The 23,952-nt window shown below is 38.6% G+C and overlaps 1 protein-coding gene across 1 annotated transcript in view; it reads right to left on the bottom strand.

Annotated features, from left to right (window-relative positions):
- Positions 1 to 23,952, bottom strand: part of BCAS3 (BCAS3 microtubule associated cell migration factor) — a 464,879-nt gene that overhangs the window by 222,325 nt on the left and 218,602 nt on the right. The window contains exons 21-23 of the mRNA XM_028157532.2: positions 23,785 to 23,885; positions 20,951 to 21,147; positions 18,281 to 18,378 (exon numbers count right to left, since the gene is read on the bottom strand). Coding sequence (XP_028013333.1) covers positions 18,281 to 18,378; positions 20,951 to 21,147; positions 23,785 to 23,885 — 396 coding nt within the window. The remainder of the gene's footprint in view (positions 1 to 18,280; positions 18,379 to 20,950; positions 21,148 to 23,784; positions 23,886 to 23,952) is intronic.

Genomic DNA, 23,952 nt, shown 5'->3' with positions numbered 1-23,952 from the left:
CACAGATGAAACTAGGCTCCTCCTAAGTTTTTCTGTGATCATTTGGTTTAAAGAAATTAAAGGTCTGAGCAAAACAAAGTCCAGGTCCTGGGGTAAACCACGTGGTGGAACACCGGGCGGGTTTGAGGCAGTTTTTCCAAGTGCTATGCCCTGCGGCAGAGTAGTTTTCAATAAACGTAAGTAGGAAATATTTAAATAGCACCCAATTTACTTTTTATTCTCATAAAAAGGGAGGGATGAAAGAGCGGAGGTGCTGATATAGCTCCATTAAAAGCCACAGCTGAGGCAACAGCAGAGAGGCAACCCATGGAGGTTACCTGAAGCATGGATCGCACAGCTTGTGATGATAAAAAATTCCACAACTTTCCCTCTTCTCAGCTCTGCCTAGATTTATGATAAGCTGGCACCCTATCGAAGGACATAACCTCCTTAGGCCAGGAAATCCTTAAGTTTCTACAGTGGTTCCTTGTCTGCCCATCAGAAGCTCACAGTAAGAGTTCTCTGATTCAGGGCTGGGCAAAGTTACTTTGATAAGCAAAACATAAGCTAAAAGTTTGAAGCATTGTTTTTATGGAGAGGGCAAATATGTTTCATTTCAGTAAAGCATTAAGATACCTTGAGGGGGAAGTGCTTGAAGTCCTTTAATTAAGGAGGACTAGGTAGGGCAATGTGGAGAATCTCTCACAAGGGGTCAGGTAATACCTGATTTGGCACCCACAATAGACTATATGTGAATGAGACTGTTCTTGGACCCAATAAATGATGAAGTCTGATAGTAAGTGTAGACTGGAAAAGCATAGACCTCAATCGCCCAAGATTGCTTGCCTTTGTCCTACGTTTTACAAACGAAGCAGTCGAAAAATAGCCTGTGGTATTCTGTCCTTAACTTCCATCTTGACTGAGAAGTTTCCTTAAAATAACAGTAGAAAACTGTGTCTTGGTTACTCCTTGGTCAATAATTTGTCTCCTAGAAGCCTGGAATTATGCTTAGAGTTCTCAACATATCTGCCAACATGAGGGTGCGGGGAGGGGGAGACAGAGGGGGAAAGCGGAGTGGGAGGGAGAATATCAAGCCCACCCAACTCCTGGAAATTTTAAAGAAATGACAAAACTTTCCAAGAGAAATAGTCATTTTGGTAAATGAAACCATTTGTAACTTTAGAGGAGTTTTTTCTTTGCCTCTACCATATCATAAAAAAAGAAAAAAATCCACATGATGCTCTAATAGGCTATAAAGCTCTGGTTTAAAGAAGGGTCAACAGAGCTAAAACCACTAATGTCAGACTTGAAGAAGAAGAGTGGAGGGCAGGGACGCCCCAACACTTTCATGGTCCCAACAAAAAGTCTCACCCAGGCTGAAAACTATCTGCCAAATGGATGCCAAGGCCAAGTTTTCCAGCCACAGTAAAACCTCCTGTGCATAGAAGGAGTGTTACAAAAATAATGGCAGAGTCAGCATCCTGGGAAGAGTCTTCCACTTACAGATATAAAAGAGAATTATCAAAATAGAAAGCCAGAGGCTAGGGGGGAGAAACAGAAACAGAAGACATGGAAACAGACACAGAGGGGGAAAGAGGGAGAGAGACAAGGATATAGCAAGACAGAGTCAAAACCCAATGGACACAGCCAGCCCTGGCAAACGTTTCTTCACCTTTTGTAGCCTGAGGAAACCGTGTGTACATGGAAAAACAAACTATTCTGAGGTTCTTCTTTTTTACGTAAGCTTTAAGATAGGCTCAAGAAGTTAATTCCCATTCTTTAGTCCCCACTAAAAACCTTATGAAATGGTTAATGTCAGTTCTGTGTAGAAGTCAACATATTTCTCATTAAGCCACAGTGATGACTATCTTTCCTTTAAAGGACGGTCAGAGTGACCTTTACACACTATAAATGTACCCAAACAGCACTGGATCACAGATTTTGGAATCAACAGGGTCTTTAATCATCTTCTCTAACAAACTTACTGTAGCAATCTCCGGAGGATCAGGAATTGTCATACTGTCAAAATCTTAAGTGAGAGAACTGAGTGGCAGAGAAGGAGGAGATGGGATACTAATTGCTGGGATTTAGACCACTGCCTGAAATATCAGAATCTAATCTTTAGGAATATTCTCAAAGAAAATCACATATTAGTTAAGAACAGAAGATCTGGAATTAGATTGCCTGGACTCCAAGCTGGGACCAACCACTTTTCTATTTCCTCAATTATAAATGAGGACAATTGTATGGCCATGAGGGTGGTCATGAGAAATAAACATAAAGAGAAAAAAACAAAAAATTTGAGATATAGTAAAAGCTATTATTATAGTGAAATAAAGTAACAGAACGTGAACTAACATTTAATAAGTTCTTATGTACCTGAACTGTGATCAGAAGCTATATAAATATTTATTAATTTTCACAACATAGGAGACAGGTGCTTTTATACTCTTCTCAAAGACAAAGAGACTCAAGGTCATCTACCTGGTCAGCTATAGATATAGAAATCAACCTACAGCCCTAACTGGTTTGGCTCAGTGGATAGAGTGTCAGTCTGTGGACTGAAAGGTCCCAGGTTTGATTCCGGTCAAGGGCATGCACCTTGGTTGCGGGCACATCCCCAGTGTGGGGTGTGCAGGAGGCAGCTGATTGATGTTTCTCTCTCATCGCTGTTTCTAACTCTCTATCCCTCTCCCTTCCTCTCTGTAAAAATCAATAAAATATATTTATTTTTAAAAAAGGAAATCAACCTACATTTGACCACAAGGTCTATGCACTTCTGCTACACACCTGTCTATTCTAAAAATGCATTCATCACTTATACATTTTAATAAGGATCTATATAAAAATGTTCATGACAAAGGAATTCATGTGGCACTGTCAAAGTGGGAGGTAGTACAATGTATGGGTCCTTATTCTGGGGGGGGGGGGGGGGGGGCGGGAAGGAAATTAAACCAATACCTTTATCTCAGGATTTTTGTGAAAACCAGAGAGGATAATGCATGTAAAATGCTTAGCACAATACATTAAGCAATAAAATGTTACCAAAACTCACTTTATTCATTATATGTAAATTTTAATATGCAGCACAGAAACGGTATGGGCTGCATATAGCACAAGATTTAAGAAGAGATGTTAAATATCCTATTTATTTTCTTTTAATTCTATATCTTCCCCAGAGTACATAGTCTAGCTGGGTTTACATCATAAGTAAGGAAGCACATAATTCAAAATTATATTAATTTATGTCATGATCACGGTCTCAAAATAATTCTGTGTCAGCTAAGAACATCTAATGTGCATATAACTATTTTTGTGAATGTTAATGATACTATATTCATTGAGATTCTTTAGTAATTTCTTTTTTATTCTTAAAACCATGTTTTAACAAGTCAGAAAAACTATAGTGTTCATTCTTTAAACCACAGTGTTAAAGCAAACTACAGTGAACGTTCCACCATCAATAGCAGGAACTGATAACTACAGTGAAAGTTCCACCATCAATAGCAGGAACTGATAACTACAGTGAACGTTCCACCATCAATAGCAGCACCTTTAATTTATTAGTATTTTTGTCATATCAACCAAAAGGCAAAATTTAGTTGCCATGTTGCAGATGAAATAACAGAGGCATAAATGAGCCCATTATAGGCCCTGGGCATTAATAGACAAGAAAAGCAAAGCGAGAACATTTCTCTCTCAGGTATACTTTCATATCTGACTGAACTCTGCGTTTTAGGTTTATTGACAACCCAAATCTTATTATTCAGAATTTAGGGTGGAGAGGCATTTCTGAGTAAACTATACAAAACAACAACAGTAATTTTAACATGTGAAACCCAAGTCTGGGGGATGGGATTCGAACAGCTCTTACACGTTTTGAAGCAGCTGAGAACTATAAAGAGAACTGCAGTGTACAAAGGTCCACTGGGACTACTCACTCCTGTTATGCCATGGTAGAAGGTCAAGGTGTCAGGTCCATTTAGAACCAGGGCTTTTTTGGCTTCTTCTATGCTTTAATCCATATTTTGAAAAAGCAATAATGAATATTTTAGGAGAAATATAATCACTGTCACCCTCTCCCAGCCCTCAAATATAGAATAAATTGTGAGTTTCAGACACTGGTATTCCTTTAGTTTGCATTTTCTCACAAGCAGATGGAAAAGAAATGTGACCTTGGGCAATTACCATCCTGTAGTGAAAGCCTTTTTTCAGCTTGAGAAAACATTACCTGGTTGAGAGTGGCTTTCCTGCTGAAAATAAATGTTTATTGCTTAAAGGGTAAGAGTCTCCCTGTGAGCTGCAGAGATATCTGGGTGAGCCATGAAGGCAACAGACTTCAATCATCAAAACCCCATCACAGAGGTTTTGTCAGCGGCCCCTTAAAATAGAGGAACCACTTGAGAGCGCTGATGCTGTCTTTTGTGACTTCGATGATGCACACACATATTGATTATATAATATAAAGAATAAATAAGGATGGTTCCTACGTCAGATCACACCCTGCCACCTGCTGACTGAAGAACAAAATCAAGGTAGGCTAGTATGGCCAAAAGGCTGTTCAATTTCCTGGAAAAAGTGAAGGTTTCACAGATTCATCTAGTTGCTCTACCACCTATTAGCCATGTGACAATAGACAAGTTATTTAACATCCCTTAACCTCAGTTTCTTCATTTGTATAAACAAACAATAATAACTTGCAAGAACAGCCTGTCAAATTCTGAAAAATTGTGTTAGGTGTTAAAAGGAAAGATTCACTTCTGTTTGGCAGAGGTAATACATGCACATGTTCTAAAAGATGACAGTGAAAAAAGGTCTCCTCACCTCTGCTCCTTAGCCACTCAGTTTCCCTCTTAGGAGGCAACCACTATGTCTACTCAAATGCAAAAATTTGGTTTCAATATTCCATGCTGAAATGTTGAATTCATTAACATTTATTGAGTGCCTATTATGTGTCAGAACCATTCAGGGTGCTGTGGGGAGTACAAAGATGAGTTCACAGTCTAGAATGGGAAATGGTTCCCAACTAACTTTAATATGAGGTGATAAACACAACAGTAAAAGTTTAAGAACAGAGGGGAAAGTAATTAATTTAATCAATGAGGGTGTATAGGAATAAAGAGTAAAATTAGGAACAGGTTTCCAGGCAAATGAAAAGTTTCAGGCACCATACCTACATTCAGTCTCTCTGGCTTAGGCTCTCCGATTCAGGAATCTGGACCCTACGTGGCTATAAAAATACTGCTCAGAGGTGTTCACTCGTGGTTAAAATTTTCGGGCATTGGAGGAGTCAGCTTGATAAGAGAATGTCCAGGGATTACTGTGGATGCTTTAAGTGCCCTCTCCAGAGAGAAACAGAAGGTAAAAGGGTCTTTTCTCTTCCCAGTCATGCAAACATTTTTTATTTGAAAACTATATAAACTCATCTCAAGAAGCGATTACTAACCAATAGGTTATTAAAGTTTCAAGTGCAACTTGTGGTATTTCCTACAATCTTCACACTGAGCATTTACAGAATAACTGCAGTCTTTCCAACACCAAAATAAGACAGGTGTGAGACTCACGATACGATGTGCCATTGGGGCTGCCTAGCGCAGCGGTTACCAACCTTTTGGACCTCACCGACCACCACTGGTCCGCGAACCACCAGTTGGCAACCACTGGCCTAGAGCATTAGTACAAGTCACTCAAGTCTTCAATAAAACTTTCTGGCTTCATGGAAGTTAGGTCATATCCTGGGCCCATGTCAAAATCCTGAGCCCACGTCTAAGATGGGCTAGGTTAAAAGACAGCCCCAAAGATCCATACAAGGATACGTCTGAAAGTTAGCCTAGTGTGACCAGACAAAAGCAAGTCCATTCCTTTCAGTGGAAGTTTGCCAGATTGGACCACGGGTGCCAGAAAGCAGGAATTTGCTACAGTTGATGCTTTATAAAGATAAACCTTAAAACACAAATTTCCATGCTAGCCTAATGAGACCAAAGTACAATTGAGTTGAGGGTCATAATTCCTTTATTTTTATTATCTGGTTACAGCAAAGCTATCAAAGGTGAAAAACATACTACTTAAAAATAATAATGCTTTTCTAAATTAACATAAAAGATCATTTGAAATGCTCTGCAAAATAGTCCAACTTCTCACACAGTTTACCAAGGGCCCAAATAAAGGAATAGTGATCGTGAACATATAAGGGCAATGCTAAGAAAAGACTGTAGGTCAAGATTACGTATTCTAGGTATAAGTGATGGAATGGAGATAGAAAGACGCAACATTATTGAATTTTAATCACTTTATGGCATAAAGCCTTATTTTTATGAGAAACCAACAATGCAACAAATATTGATTATCTGCTGGCAGGCACCAATACCAGGCATATGGAATACAAAGACGGCCTTGTTCTCAGAGAGCCCTCTATTACAAGGCACTACTTTCCCCCTCCTTATCAAAGCATCCTGCCTATAGGGTAACCCAATAATAATGCCATCCAGAGGTCTCTTAAGCTGAACAGTGACAGCACAATCAGGATCCATATCAACTGTCAGATCACTTTATGCCTGCAAGTTTTACTATTTTCAGGTGGCAAATTAATGTCGGTCAAAATATACATAAATGCAGTGGTAAAAGTAGTGACTTAAGAATTACTACCTGTGTCATCTCCTTCTACTCACTCTTGCCCCTGGGATGGATGCCATTGGTATCTGCTTACCCTATTTCGTTTCTCAGCATACATCTAGCTGCAGAAAAAGATCAAACTCAAAATGTGTTATTATTTAAGCTGCGCTTCAAATCCAGGTATTTGGATCAATGAAAAGAAATTATATTTTGGTATTCAAAAAATCCCAATCAGAAGCTGATAACATTCAAGCCACAACTTTCACAGGATAGCATCAGAGGTGAGATGTAGACTTCAGCACCCCAAATCTTAAAGATACAATGTTCTAATCCTATAAGAATAGCCTATTCTGTGATTATGATGATAGCCTTCAAAATACTGCCAAGAATAGAAAGAGGTCTGACAAAGCCTCTATTTGTCTTCTGTCCATTCACAACGTAGCCCCAAAGTTCTGAAGATAAGCATTTTCTGTAACAACGAGCCACCTTTATAACGTCCAGATAATTATAGGTTCGGGCCATGAACTCTAGACCATATTGATTACATCTCTATGCAAAAAGGACCCTCCGGCACTGTTGGTATCCACTCTAACAGGGGCAGCTTTTAAGTATCTGTGACACTAAGAATTTTCAGTCCTATCAATGCCACAAATGGGAAGCCAGTGGCCAGTCAGGCCTGTCAGCTGCTGCCTGAAGCAGTAGGGACAAGCTGGGAATCCATCATACTGAACTTCACCTGCCAGCCGCATTCACAAATTTTCACCACCTGAATAGTTGATTCTCTTCAACTCCCATGTACCTCATTTCAGCATACAGTGCTTTGAAATGAATATTTGATCAGGCAGGGTAAAGAGAGCTTTGGACTTATCTGAGGTGTCACCATAATGCACTGTAAGTAATTCGAAGTATCAGGAGCTAGGTGTCTTAGGTCCCACTCTTTGCATATTTCTGAAATGGACCTGTGATTAAATTAAATGTGATTAAATGAGATGAGCCATGTGAAAACACCTAGCACAGTGTTGGGCACTTAGATGTTTATCAATAAATATTGGTTTCCCATATCTTTTACTTTTTTTTTCCTTAAATGTCCTGAAGATTCTTTTATATATAGATAGATATTTTTATTTTTATTGATTTCTGAGAGGAAGGGAGAGGGAGAGAGAGATAGAAACATCAATTATGAGAGAGAATCATGTGGCTGCCTCCTGCATACCCCCTACTGGGGATGGAGACCACAACCTGTGCATGTGCCCTTAACTGGAATTGAACCCGGGACCCTTCAGTCCACAGGCCAACCCTCTATCCACTGAGCCAAACCAGTTAAGGCCCTAAAGATTCTTCACAGATCATTGGGAGACAGGGATCTCATACTGCCAAAGAAACTTAAAAATCATGCTAATTTTGTCGAAGCTCCAAATCCTCACCCAAATATGAACCTAACAAAGGAAACAATGTCTTGTTAAAATTGCTTCATGCTTTTTGAATTTCAACAGTTTGACTCTGATATGCCTAGGTAAGGTTTTCGTAGTGTTTATCCTAATTGGGGTACACTGACTTTGTTGAAACTGAGTTGATATCTTTAATTAATATTGGAAATTCTCAGTCCTTCTTTTCTTTTGCCCTCTTCTCTCCATCTTGTCATCCATGTGTAACAATTACACATGTTAGTTTAATATTAACCCTCACACTTCTCAAACTGAGTTCTATTTTATTTCATTATTTTCTTCTGCCTCTGCTTCAGCTTTGATAAATTTTGACCTGTTTTTTGAGTCTCTGATCCTTTCTCCTGTGCATTCAGTAAGCTGTTAAGCCCATTCACTGATTTAAGATATTATATTTTTTCAGGTGTAGAATGTCAATTTGGTTCTTTTAATGATTTTGCCATTTTTTCCTCATTCCAGTAAAGAAATGATACAATATAAGAATGTAGGGGTTCTAATATAAGAATGATACAATATAAAAATATAGGTTTTCATTACATGTAATATACATATCAAACATACTATATCTAAAATACTATTTAATAGTGAAATATTAAACACTTTTCTCTAAGATTAAGATGATAAGAATGTTCGATGTCATTATTTCTAGTCAAAATCGCACTAGAAGTCTAAGCAACTATAAGGGGTTAAAAAAATAAAAGATATAAACATCGAAAAGAAATAAAACCATCTTTATTTGTAGATAACATAATTGCATAGTAGAAAATTCAAAGGAATCTACCAGAATTAATACATGATTTTAGAAAGGCTTCTAGACACAAGTTCAACCTGCAAAAAAATACTTTATTCTATATACTATAAAAAACCAGAAAGATGAAATAAAACACTATATTAGAATCAAAACATCAAATAATTGAAAGAAACTGTACAAAATGTGTTTCAGACTTCTACATCAAAACTTAACAAATATTAGGGGAAATTAAAGGAAAATAAATAAATAAATAAATAAATGGATGGCTAGAAAAGGTTCATGCATTGGCATAATTATGTCAATCCTTCCAAATTTCATTTACAAATTCAATGAAATTATAATCAAATATTTAAATTTCTGTAGAGATGTATATATATATGTGTATGTGTGTGAGGGGGTATATATCAATGGTTTTCAAACCTGTTTTTGAATCAGGATCCCTTTCTACTCTTAAAAACTTGAAGTTCCAAAGAGCTTTGGTTTATGTGCATTTTACCTATCAACATTGGGAACGTTTATTTTCAACTCATTGAAAAACAGTAAGAAACTCTTTCAGCATTAATACTAGTATAAATGCCATTTTTACTTTTGGAGTAGAAAACTGTAATAGACAACAGGCGGATTCTCATATCAGCCTATGCATTCCATCTGTTGCGATATGCGGTTTTGGTGAAGTATGTGAGGACAAGTTGACCTCCCTCAAAAATGTAACTGCAAAAGGGTGGAGCTAATTCAGATTCTGAACCTTTTCATGTTCTAGGGCTATTTTTCTTTAATATGACACGTTAACAAGTTAGTTCCAATGATATCTGAGACCATATCAATTAACTTTTGTCCTCTCTTACATTAAAATCCCTTTTCCTATCTTAACTTGGAATGAATCCATTACCCATACATAATTTTGTAATATCATAGAATTGGTCATTTGGAAAATATTGCAGATCTTCCAATTCCTCATTTATTTTACCAGAGGATATAAAAATGTCACTGTAGTTGATATCAGCACCTATCTCATCAGAGATGTCTTTAAATATAAGAAACCTGCAACGTAGACAGTGGTAGATACAGGTGAATACATGGTTTTCAAATTTGTAACTTCCAATTAAAGACTGCAATTTTATCATTGTTAATAAACATGTCAGCTCTTTGCTTTGAAGTGTCTCGCTTACTTTATTTTTGAGAAAATGTCTGCCAAATAAATACCCGCGTCTGAATAAGGTTTGTCAGCTGTTCTTAGAAGTAAGATGGTTGCTAGGTTCAATCCACAACCATCATTCAATTGCCTCTCCTCGGGACATCTATCTTGCAATGTGATATACAGAATATTAAAAAGAAGTACACAAGCAACAAAATTTAATAGAATTAGTTTATTCAATTTAAAAATTTTTAATATAATAAATGGAATTTTTATTGTGTCAAAGGCATTCCTAAGTAATTATAGCTTTTTTTTTCTTTTATGTGTGAGTAGGTAGGATCAGCCACAGTATAGTTTGCTGACACTGCTTTTACTATACTAAGATTCCATCAGTTTTACCTACCATTGCTACTGTACCATCGGTACTAAATGTCAACACAGTATTTTTAAAAAGGCAAATAATGACTTCATATTATTATAAAACTAGTTTTTGCGCACAGACCGCTTGAAAGTGTCTCGGGGAGCTCACCAAGAACCACTCGTATATATGTACACATACATGTGCATGGGAATGTGAAGAACCCACAACAGCCAAGATATACATGAAAAGCAAAAGTGGAGACATTAAACTGTCAGGTTTCAAAACTTACTAAAAAGCTACAGGAGTTAAAATAGTATGATAATGGTGCAAAGACAGAACATAAATGGATATGATAGAGAATCCAGAAAAAAATATGATTTTTTTTAAAGGCATTACTGAAACACATTGAGGAAAAGGCATGGCTTTTTGATAAACAGTGCTGGAGCAACTGGTTATCTGTATGGAAGAAACCAACCCTTGATCCTGGCCTCATTTCAGAATAAAAGATAATTTGAAAAGGATCATAGATAAAAATACAAAGGCCAAAACTATATTACTAGAGAAAAGCATCACTTCATGACCAGGAGAAAGGGAAACTTTTTTTCTCTGCAAAACATAAAATGAAAAAGCAATGGGAAAATTGTACTTCTTCTTGTCAAAAACAAGTGAAAAGGCAATAGAATGAAAGAAAATCTTTTCAAAATATCTGACAAAAGACCTGCATCCAGAATATTTAACACCTGAAATTCAATATAAACAGACCCAATAAAAATTAGTGAAAGACTTCAAAAGGTCATTACAAAAGAAGCCATTCAAATGACCAGTGGGTATGCAGGGCAGGGTAAAAGTAGGTGTGCAGTTGCTCGTTGGGAAAATAATACAATAATTAATAAGCAATAATAAAATAATAAACTGTGCTTTTAAACTCACAACTGCAAACCTATTTTTGCCCCACCCTGTATTCAAGGAGCTCAATACCAGTGTTCATCAGAAAAAGGCAAATTAAAATCACAGTTTATGTTCACCAGAATAGCTTGCACATTGCTGTTAAGAATGAAAACTGGCATCGTAATTTGGAATACTTTCCTGACAGTTCTTAATGAAGCTAAACACAAGCCTACCTTGTGAGACAAGTCCAGTCCTAGGTATACGCCCCAAAGATATGACTGCATATGTCAAAAAAAAAAAAAAAAAAAAAAAGGACTTGTACAGGAAAGTTTAAAGCAGCTTTATTCATAATAAGCCTGAAACGGAAAATAATAGGATAATGGATACATAAACTGTGTTATATTCATACTATACTGCAATATTTTAAAAAATGAGCCAGTGACACATGTAACACCTGGATGAGTCTCAAAAGCATTAAGTTGAGTAAAAGAAGCCAGACACAAATAAGTATTACAGAATGATTTCATTTACATGAAGTTCAACACAGACAAAGCTAATTTGATGATGAAAGTCAGAGTGGTAATCTCTAAATGAAAGGTAGTATTGGCTAGAAGAGGCAGAAGAGAACTTCCTGGGAAGATAAAGATATTCTAATTTTGATCTAAGTTGTGATTACATGGGTATAAAATGCAAGCTGTATGATTAAGATACATGCATGTTTGTTATATGTAAATACGTCCTAATTTTCAAAAATTCTTCCAATGTGAGCCCTGGACGGGTGGCTCAGTTGGTCGGAGTGTTGCCCGCACACCAAAAGGTTACAGGTTCCACCCCCAGCCAGGACGCGTATGGGAGGCAACCAATCTCAATCTCAATCTCTCTCAATCTCTCTCTCTCCCCCCACCTTTCTCTCTCTCCAAAAGTCAGTGGAAACATATTCTCAGGTGAAGATTAAAAAGAATACAATAAAATTCTTCAAAGGTGAGCCAAAGTACAAACTTATCAATTTTTTAAGCTGGAAGGGAATTTGGAAATAAGCTACTTGGATTCCTCATTTTATGGAAGAAAGCCTTGGGTTCTGAAGCAGTAAGCCAAGTACGTAGTTACAGGCAGAGCTGAGACTAGAACCAACAATTCTTTCCACTACACTTAGCTTCCAAAACAAAACTTTTCCCAGGAACAATTATTTTCCCTTTGATTATTTGCTTTAGCTTTTCTCTGACAGATTTCAACAATATCCAGGGGAATGCCCTGAGCTCTGGTTCCGCCGAGTTGCCCGGGTGAGGTCCCAGGCTGCTTTTTAATTGCTCTCGGGGCTTCCATATTCAATGGAGAGAGGCTCTTTTGTTTGTTTCCAAGTTTATAGATGACACCTAGAAGCCCAAGCCTCTCAGGCTCTTGGACACAATTTAAAATAGTGTGGCACTAACAGTTTGACACTAATGTCACCAAGACAAATGGAATTCCCGGTTCAGACTTAAACAAATTCTAATACTGCCCCTAATATTGTCCCTCTGCCACCACAGTCTCAGGCAACAGACTACATAAACAGTCCAGCCTTGTATTAAAGATGTAGGAATGAGGGTACAAAAAGAGAAAAGTTGGGTCTTTTAGCCAAAAAGCCCCATGTAAATATGTGGTGCCGTGGTGTATCAACAGTGGGGAGGAATGCCACCAACTCCCTCGGAAAGTGCTTAGGAGAGACTTAAAGTCGTGACAGGCTCTTGGTGCTTGCAATAGAGAAAGCAAAGGCGCGGTTTCAGTGGACACAAAGATTTATTCAGAGAAGCAATGTGTCATCAAAAAAAGAAAAAAAAAAGAAAAGAAACAAAAAAAACACCCCCCCCCCCAACTTTCCCAACAGCTTCTTCTACTTCTGTTTACAGTTTCTTCATCTTCAAGTGGGGCAATCATTTGATTCTTAATTGTGCTGAGCTAAATTTTTCCACACTGTTAACTTGCATTTCATCTTCTAACATCCTATAAATATTAGAAAGAAGAATAGAGGAATATTTAAATCAGAAGGAGAGAGATGTGGCCCAGCCCTATCCTGGTGGACTCATCAGGTCTTTTCTCTATGTTCTTAATCTCTAAAACTTATTTTTTATTTGATACAGACCATAGGTGTTCATTAGAGTAGAGCTGAAATAATGCATAAACTTCCTCATTTCTACTAAAAATGCCAACCTTCATGTGTGAGTTTGTTTACTATCTGTTTCAACTATAAATAGTGTCCAGGTAAATTACTGACCTCCTTTCCCCCCATACGAGGGACTATTCACAAGTGAGGACTAAGCCTTCTTTTAATTTCACCCTCATCCATAATCCTCTTACCGATCCCACACCGGCTCTGAATACACAAGGTACAAGAATGCTTGCAGTTTTCGACACCTTATAATCACAAAGACTATCTGGAACTCGATTAAATAAATACCAAATCATTTACTCAAAGAAATATTCCAGTATTTCTACAAAACTCAGTGTCATTTGTTTCTGGAAATTATTTTAGGCAATAATTTGAACACATCCCTGCAAAAAAAAAAAAGGGGGTGGGGTGGGGGGGGAAGACAAATTTTTTACAGGAAACCCTAAATTCTTTTTACAGATATAGAAGAATGGCTAGGTACTTAAACATAACTTGTTGAAGGTTTCAGCCACAGTTCAAGGCCATGAGTATAATGTCATGGCTTTTGTCACTCAGCTTCAGTTTTAGAGTCACGGAGCTCAGTGACTTCACCCAGGTTGACTGGAGGAATGGTGTTTCTTAAAAATCTCTTTGCTCCTTACCACTAGCATCTCGTGTCTCTGAGGGCTCTAAGATAAAGTGGCTAAGTTTGTCTGCCTCAGGTTGGAATGGCGACTGTGGATACAATGCAATATAACCGTCAGAAATATTCCCCCTGCCCATCAGTAAAGTCTGTATGGTGGAAGCATACCTCTTGGGAGAACATCCTTCCAGCAGGGATTTCAGTCCTGAATAACCTCCTTGTTGCCTGCCCTATCGACTTCTCTAATAAGTATTATTTGTTTTATTCAAGGTCTGAGGCACTGAATGCCAAAAACATAAAGCAGGGGGAAGGAATATTATAAAATCAATCAAATGAAACCAATTTGGATTTTTTAAGTCCATCATTTTCTTCAATAAACAAATTATTTTGATACTGGGCAAAACTGCGTGCTGGAAAACTGTCTCCTGAATTAACTTCATAGAAGTTACTTAGATTCCTTCAGTTGCACAATGAAAATAACATTTCTCTTGAGTCAAGAACAGGAACAAATACCAGGTCGGCACCTCTGTCCCTATGTATTGAAACGCTGGATGTGGCATGAGACACCTTATGTGACCAAGTCTGCACTAAAGGGTAAGAAGTCATTTTACTTATCTGTCACAGTGTTCCTTCTCCTGCTGTCACCTTCCTCAGGACCACACTTAAACGCTGCTCCCACCACTTCTAACCACACTTTTCTCCATGGAATGCTTACTTCAGTAGAATTTGACAAAGATGTCTGCTTTTCATATGAGCCAGGAATAAGTCCGTTTTTTTAATCTCAGTTGCTTTGATTTCTTTCTTGGTAAACACCAACTTCCATAGCAAAACTACAAATCAGGACAAGCAGACTTCAGATAAACTAGTTCTTTGTAGGTTCTCTGTGTGGGTGACTCAAAAGCAACCAGAGTTATTACGAAGTTATCCAACGGAGACAGCCTACAGGGCTCAGAACAAGAGCATCCGTCACCAACGTGGGAACAAAGTTTCCACAGGACACTGAGAACCACCTGTCCATTTTCGCATCAGGGGCCCTACACCTGTGTAGGACACGTGTTATAAAGGACCAATAATGGAAGAAACTCTCAGGTACCTAACCAATAGGAATGGACAGAGAAATAAAATGGTAAGTAATCCAGGAGGTACTCTGTCTAGAAATACTGTCTACAACTCAGAGACAGTGATAGTAGTTAGTTGGACACCGGAAAATGGAGCAGTTCCTTCAAATTCTGTTTTTTCTGGGTAGCTTGTGTGTAACGATAAGATCCTATCAAGTCTATTTCCAGCATGGTCTTCTCCTTAGTGAAGAAGGGAACACCTCACATTCATCTAAGTGCAAACCCTCAGGTAGGACAGTGTCTTCTGAATCACCAAGATCAGATGAAGCATGTTATGGAATAACACTCCTCAGTTATAAATCTGCTGAGTCTAAATCAGACATATTTATATAGAGACAATGAGCAGCTGATTCATAGGTATCTAAAGGCTAGAGTTTACGCTGTGCCTCAGTCACCTAAGTTAACATAAAACCAAATGTTTTAGGAATGTGTTCCGTGGGAAGCAGTGAAGCACAGATACACTAGATAATCAAGAAATTTGTTGGGGGAAATATTTCTTAGCAAAAGTGCCAAAACTCTGATGATCCCTTTTAGTTTCAACAGAATAACGTGACCAGCGTAATACATAATACATAGATATCTAAAACATTAACACGCAGAGCCAAGGTTCAAATAACATATTTTCACTTCGAAAATTGTTACATTAACAAAAGACTTAATCGCATCACAATGAAATTTTAAATTCTAAGCCTCTGAAAAGTGATTGTATGAAAAATAATTGTATCACCACCAGTTTAGACAGAAGGAGCAAAAGGTGTCATTAACATAGAAAGAGAGCTAAGAAACGGGCCACAGGAACAATGAAAAGGATAGTACATTTCCCCGTCCAAATTGATTGAAGGTAATACAAAGCCGGACGCATCATCAGAGGTGCCGCCACGCTGCTCCTATCTCTAAGCGAAGGCAAACAAAACTCCAAATAAGCATATTCACAGCATGCAGCTGACTCGAACACATGGGTCATAATTGGGGAAGCACTTCCTAGTTCAGGAGCAATTACAAAAATCATTAGACTCTTTTTAATAGAAGAATCAAAAACAGAATTTTCCCACAAATGTTTCCAAAAAGATTCAAACCATTTAGCCTCCATCATGTTAAATGTCAATAGAAAAGTAAATCTGTTACGTCAGTGGTCCTATCAGATAAAGTTTCCCCAACAAAACATTATTCACTCATTTTTAAAAAAAAATGTGTGGAAAAAAGGAGTAGAGAAGTAGAGAATTGGAGAGAAAGAGAATCATTCATAAAAGTCCAATTCCTCACCTATGGGGTTTCTTTAGCTCAGTTAGAGAAAGCACACACATGTCATTGCTTTGGCGTCTTCCAAAAATAAGCTATGATTGTCTGGAGTGAAAATAGTCCTAGAAAAGTAACAATAGAGCCTGGTCACCAAGAAGTCCTTTCTCTGCTCACAAGATTGGTGCTTTTAGGCAGGAGCTCTGAGCTGTCAAACAACACCCCAGAAACTCCTACGACGTGTCTCTGGTGGAAATGTAAGTCAAGGGCAAAGACATCATTCCCGTATTCAAACATCGATTTTAAAACTCCTTGTGACAGAGTTAAGCAAAACCATGATTCTTACAGTTCACTGAAGTCCCTCTCTGTGGCAGGAGATAACTTTATGAAGAGCTAAAATGGAGATAGTGCTACACGACAAACATTTTATTACCTCAGACTACAGAGCTGAATAGGGCAACTTTTAATAACATATATGGCAACTTCTTTAGTGACATGTATTTCACTTGGCTGGTTGCTAGTCACTTGACTCTAACACAGTGATAATACGGCAGTTTAGGAATATTTTAAAAACCCCAACAAAGTCTAAAACTCTAATCTTAAATGAAAGACTTCAGATTAATGCATCATTTCCAGGATTCACAATTATAAATGATAACCCCAAATAAGCAGGGCCTGTTAGCATCTTCCCATGGACACAGCCAAGAAGATGTATTGTCTAAGTCACCTATCTCAACATCTCATTCAACACACAGGAGCGATGATAGAGAGACGCATTTCTGTCCTTGTTTCCAGGAGACAGCCGTGATTGCCAAGTTAAATCGGAGAACAAGAATGGGTCCTCTAATGTAAGAGTCTACGTTAAACGTGAGGGCAGAGCCCCGGATGTGGACAGCTCCATTGGACACAAGGTGCAACCACAGACCCCAAAAGTATAAATCAGAAAGAGAACAAAACGTACAAAAGCCATTAGCTTTCAAACTTCAAAATCCACCCAGAGACAGTCAGAAACAGAAGCTATGGTCTTTGAAAAGTGACCTTCACAAATCAGTTTTGGGTTTTTCCCCCCCATTTTCTTTCACAGTTTAAGCCTCAATCAAATCAGCAGTCTCTGGGGATTTTAAAATTGCTGTAGATTAAAATCCTCTCGGACCCAACTGTCTCCCTAATGCCAAGTATTTAATAATTCTACTTGTAAGGGATGTTTTTGATGAAACCCTGCTGTGTGCTATCTTCAGATGCTCGGCAGCTGCTCCACAATATGAAGCACTGCTGTCCTTATTTTCTTTATCACTCCATTTGGAGATGAGAAAATTATTACAAACAGTTTCTATATTTGGCAGAGCTGGCAGAATACAGCTTCACAATACTGATGCAGCAACTCTCACCTAACCGAGGCAGAGACCAACTTCCAGGTACTAATGATACATATTCCTGGCGTGGGCCCAAGGATAGGAAGTTAATAACTGTGATAGATAGACTAGAGCTAAGTTAATGAATTTCTAAACTTTATGCTTTCAATAATAGGACCATTTAAGCCTCAGCATTTGGACTCTCTCCTTCCACAGATCAGGCACTTTGATACTCAACAGGTTGAGTAAATTGAATCCATATATTGTATTTACGTTCTCTGTCAAGGTTGCTTCTCCACATTTGAAAGATCAAAGGCAAAGCAGTCATCAACCCTGTAGCCTTCAATACTGTGTTCATTACATTTAATCAAGTGCCAACTCCACCGCATCATTCACCAACCTCAACAATATTTAAATGCATGGCACTGTTCAGCAACAAATGTCGGTATAGTATTTTTGTAAAACACACACACACACACACACACACACACACACACACAGGCAAGCACATACGTCCTAAAACAAAACTAAAAACTAAGAGAGAAAGGTAAAATATTATCATTCTTCACACTGTGCAAGAAAGGGAATTTAAAGATGCACAGAACTACCCAGTAACCATTTTGGAGGTAGTTTTCTACCTGAGGCAGCATCAATCACGGTGGAAATTCCTCTTCGATCTGAGACTGGACGGGATGACCCTGGCATGCTGACTGGGTCAGAGCGGACCGGCTGGATCCTGCAATGCAATTTAATTTAATTCACATATGTTACTGGCATCAAAACTGTCACTTGCTACAACAGACCTTAAATCAGGAATGCTGGCATAGCCCAATCCATTCAAGAACCATTCATTCTGAAGTAGGGCAAACAGAGGAGCTGTGGTCCCTGACTCTTGCACAAGGCACAGCAAAAATTTTCTATACTCCTGACCCCCCACCCCACTTCTCTTTGTACGTTATTTAATATCTTTTAAGTAAGGGTTTGGAAATTTGACATTAATCTAAAGAAATATATTAAGTAGATTGAGAGAGAAAACAAAATACTTCATACAGAGACCTTTGGCTTTTGCAAGAGGCAAATATGAAGAGTTCTGAGAATCCTCTAATTCAAGAAAAATGCAGTAACTAGCAATGCCTTCTATAAAAGCCAGCAATACTAGATACACATTTTTTAGTAACTGCCTTAAAACTCTCAGTGAAAGTTACTTTATATAAGACAATAAGCATAGGACAGCAAAACTGTGTTGGAATGCCCTAACTGGTTGGGCTCAGTGGATAGAGCATCAACCTACAGACTGAAGGGTCCCAGGTTCGATTCCAGTCAAGAGCATGTACCTTGGTTGAGGGCACATCCCCAGTGGGGGGTGTGCAGGAGGCAGCTGATCGATGTTTCTCTCTCATTGATGTTTCTAACTCTCTATCCCTCTCTCTTCCTCTCTGTAAAAATATCAATAAAATATATATATTTTTAAAAATTGTGTTGGAGGTGACTGCCAGGGGTTTAGCTAGGATCACTACTATCTAACTGAGTTACCTCCATAAAATTATCAATTAGCATGAAAGAATCAATTAGAATCCCAGAAAAACTGCAATTTACTAAATACAATTTCAAATTGCTCATGAATGGTAAATCTATAAATACCAAGTGTCTATTTGTAGCTGTATTATATTAATAACACGAATATACTATTATCTGTATGACTAAAAAATCCGAGCTTCCTAAGCAACTTAATAGAATAAAAAAAAACTTGCTATAACAATATATGCATGCATTTGGAACTTTGTTTATTCAATAAGTATTTGCTGAATATTAATCATGTATCGCTATTATTCTAGGAATAAGCAGAAACAAAACATGAAATACAAGGTCTGTGTGTGGGTATATGGTATAGCACATGGACTGAGGGAAAGATAACTAACATGTCAAAATGAAGAAGGTAATAAAGGCTCCGAATTGAGGAGTAGCGGAATGAATGAATGGTCCACAGCAGATGAAGAGTTTGTCAAGGGGTAACAGGAATGGCACCTGCATACAGTAACAGGGTATGTATATATACAGAGGAGCAAGATGTGCCCATTAAGCAGAGAACTAGAACAAGCAAGCCCTTGGATTTGTGACTGAGCATGAGAAATGCAGGTGCGGTGAGGAGCATGATTTGACTGAAGCATGGAGTTTCTAGTGGATACTGATGGAAGAGAAGAGGTTGATAATCACCATGGGACAGATTACACAAGCCTAAAATGCTAAGTATGAACTGCAGAAAAAGAGTTCGTAGCTATTGAAAGCACAGTTTAAATGTATATGTGTTTGTTATACGAAAGAAATGGGAGGGAGGTGAAGTGCAAATCCATTTGATCGAGTACCAGAAGTTGGAATGATGATATTAAACACTGATCACTGCCATCATGGGCAATGTGGTGTATGACCCAATGTCCATTCATCCCAGCTTATTTTACCTGAGCCAAGGTAAAATGGTTGGGGCAGAGAAAAGAGGAAGAGTTTATTTGAAATTTCTGCAAAAGATGTTTTCTGGTTCTTGAGAGAAACAAAAAGCTAGTCTACGGTCAGGTGAGGCAAAGTAAAGCTCCCTCCTGGCCTCAAAAACTTATGTAGCCTAATAAGTTTCCTAATATTAATTCAATTTATAGTAGAGTTTCTAAATAATCCAGAGTTATGAGTGACGTTTTGGATGGTACTATGGATAAAACAAGACTGGCCAAGAATCGATATGTTGAAGCTGGGTGACAAACACATGGGGTTTATTCTATTATTCTCTTTAATTTTATACATGTTTATAAGCTTGAAATTTTTTCATAATAAGAGAAAAATAAAAACAAACTGACAGAGGTAATGGAAATGCGGCATTAAACAGTGGGGATGTTGAATTGCACAGTGAATTTTATGGATTAGTTTATTTCTTTTAAATTTATTTTTTGGTCTTTTCATTTATTTATTTTGTATTGAATTTACTGGGGTGACATTCGTTAATAAAATTATATAGGTTTCAGGTGTACAACTAGATAACAAATAGTGGGAGCTCTTTAGTGTAAGGAGAAGGAAAGTCCCTGATGAAAATTCTGGAAGGGTTTCAGGAAAGTGGCATTGGGAAATATGATCCGAAGCACACTGTATCTAATGAGATCTCACATGAGATCCCCAACGATAAGGAATCACAAAATACAGAGCATGAATTCCGCAAGAGGACGCTGTGCCCGAATGGGGAAATGTAAATGTTGCCGAAGATGCTCATTACAAATGAAAGTAGAAACCCAGTCAAATGACTCCGCTAGTTCTTACTTCTTCCTTACCTGAGACTGTTGAGATCAAGATCATCTGTATCAAAATCCAAAAGGGGCTGTGGAGTATCACTCGGACCATGAGACTGCAACACTGACGAACTGGACGATATGACTGTGGTCTGGCCTGAGGGGTGGATGGTTTTGAACTGGAACTGTGGGCCCATCCACAGACGCCTGTGGGGTCCAGTGTGAGTCACAATCTCTACCTGAAATGGAATAGGACTCATGATTTCAATGTGGTAGGACCTTTGAGAACCTTTCACAATCTGCCCCCATCCTGTCCCTGAACACAAATATTCTCCAAGAAGTTCATTTTGACCAAGTGAAGGAGGGCCAGGGCACCCACAATCAAAAGGCAAAGATAATCACAGCCTAAGCAGACATTCATTATCTCCCTCCTACAGGTTTTCACAAAAATAAGCAAAAAATTCATTTTGTGCACATATATGTACACACACACACACGTAAATATACACATACACCAGACCCACACATATACAAAACAAAAATCACATGAGAGTAAAAGGACCAGCCGTCTGTCTCACATGACTAGGGTCAACTCCCTAGGAACTACCTTTCTCATTCATTCTAGACAGTACTTACCACCCTGGGCATGCACTGAATACTGCACCTATAAATCCACAGATTAAAAGTGATTCCTGCACTGAGGACCAACCTCGTGACAAGCTTGAAGTTATTCTTAAACTATCCAAGGGGGAGGGGAATAGATATAAAATAATTTTCACCACCCAAAACTCCATTTAAATATTGTAATATTTACTAACTCCTATCAAAACACCCCATAATCTACTTTTATATTAAGAGAGTGTTTTTTCGCCCTAACTGGTTTGGCTCAGTGGATAGACCGTCGGCCTGCGGACTGAAGGGTCCCAGGTTTGATTCCGGTCAGGGGCATGTACCTGGGTTGCAGGCACATCCCCAGTAGGAGGTGTGCAGGAGGCAGCTGATCGATGTTTCTCTCTCATCCCTCTCCCTTCCTCTCTGTAAAAAATCAATAAAAAATATTTAAAAAAATAAAAGAGAGTGTTTTCTCTGCTATCACAAACAGTGACACAGGTAATTTAAGGGCCACAAAACAGTAAAACCAAAATGCTTTATGAATTTCATGCTTAGTCTATGGAGGGGGCTGGGAATGCTACCAATATTAAGTGAAACTATTTAAAGAGAAAGCAGAGTAGAAGATACTGGGTAAAACTTGAAAACAAACGTAGTATGTAATTTTGCAAATGAGCAACGTGAGTAAGATGCACATGTGCAAACCTTTGGTGAAAGACTATTTCTCAATGTCTTCTCATTGCTACATCCATGCCTGTGAACGTACTTGATGGAACTGACTTCCCATATGCCTTCCTTTTGCCCTGAGTTCCTCTATATTTAATCACAAATCTCTGGTTGCGGTGATTAATTCTTGCCAAAACAACTGAAAAGGCTCACAGAGTACAGCTCTGGGTTTGTAAGTTCTGAAGGGCAAAAAAAGCATCGTGCTCTTGGAACAATATTCACATTCCCGCTCGTCACGGGGAGACAACCACTCAGATTTAGGACAGTGATTTCTGAGTTGAGCAGTTGTATTCAGCAATGTAAATTAGGCCACAGAGAAAGCATGCTGCGCATTTTGAGCTCAAAACCATCAGTGTCACAGAGCCGAGAGGTAAACAGATGCCCGCGCCATTTCACGGAGGCGGTGGCCAGATGTTCCCATTCATTCCCCTGTTGTGTGCGGGACGAACATATTGTGTGGATGTTCACACTGACAGCACACATTACCCCTTTTCCTAACTGAAAAGTTGAGGTGAAGGGCAGTGGTTTCTCCGCCAGCCATCTTCTGGTATTTTGTTGTTGTTGTTGTTGTTTTAACTTTATTGTGTTATCCTCAAAAAAGGATGTTCCTCTATCTGCCAGGAACTGAAACACTGACCCTCCTTCAAGGAGCGTCCTGTGAGTATTTTAGGCGTGATGACATGTGTCACCCAGAAGCAATTTGCTTCTCCGGCATCCAGATTCCGGTTAGCTTTTCGGCAACCCTCCCTGTGAAAGCAGTAAACGGCAGCCGGCCTCCGCCGAGGCACCTGTCTGATGAAAAGCCGCTGGATTGGTAATCGGAGACAGGTCGTTCGCTTCACCGAATGATGTCAGCTTTGAAGCAGACATAACAGGATTTGTAATGAAGTCATTTGTAATCTCATCATTTTGAGGGTTGCCCAAGGATCTTTTATTTCAAAGCCCTGAGACGAAGACAGCTTCACCTGGCACGGGAGAAAGGGTCTCTGGAAGCTGCTGCAGGGCTGCTGTAGAGACCGCTGGACGCAGCCCTGCATGAGCCGAGGAGAGGAAACCCAGTCGGGCAAAACCAGGACTCACAGATTAGAATGCTAAGCTTCCCCGACCAAAGTATGGGCCCGATTTTCAGAAAATTTTGGCCCCACAAAACAAATCCCAGGGAGTGCTGAATGACTTCACTGTTTTAACAAGGCCAATTCTTATGTTAATCCAAAGTGTCCATCTAAAATCCAAGATCCTGGGGGATATAAACGGATTGTTTGAAAGATAAGTGTACTTTATGCCCTTTGCATGAAAGCTAATGCACACACACACAACGTGTGTGTATAAAATAATAGGTGTTATATATTCCTGCAACAGTATTTAGGAAAAATTCTTAATATGGAAAGACAACTGATTAGCTTATTAGCAATCCTAAATAAAAGGTCCCAGTTCTGTCCATTTTCCTCTAAGGAAAATACTTTTTAAAATTCAAGAATAGAAACAGACAACAGATTCCTGTTTTCTTTCATTCTAACAGGCCAAACATTTCAGAGTTTTACCTGAGAAAGCCATTCTTCATCTTCCTGTCCACTGTGGTCGGAAGCTAAACTGTCATAGGACCCATGCCGAGTAATGGGCCCAGGACTTCCAGGGGGAACCACTAGAGTAAAAACAAAACATATTTAAATCACTTTAATCCATGCAATGGAAACATGAATGCGGGCACA

Source organism: Eptesicus fuscus, chromosome 20 (assembly GCF_027574615.1).
Source record: "Eptesicus fuscus isolate TK198812 chromosome 20, DD_ASM_mEF_20220401, whole genome shotgun sequence".
NCBI lineage: Eukaryota > Metazoa > Chordata > Mammalia > Chiroptera > Vespertilionidae > Eptesicus > Eptesicus fuscus.
This window is presented reverse-complemented; position numbering and strand designations above follow the sequence as displayed.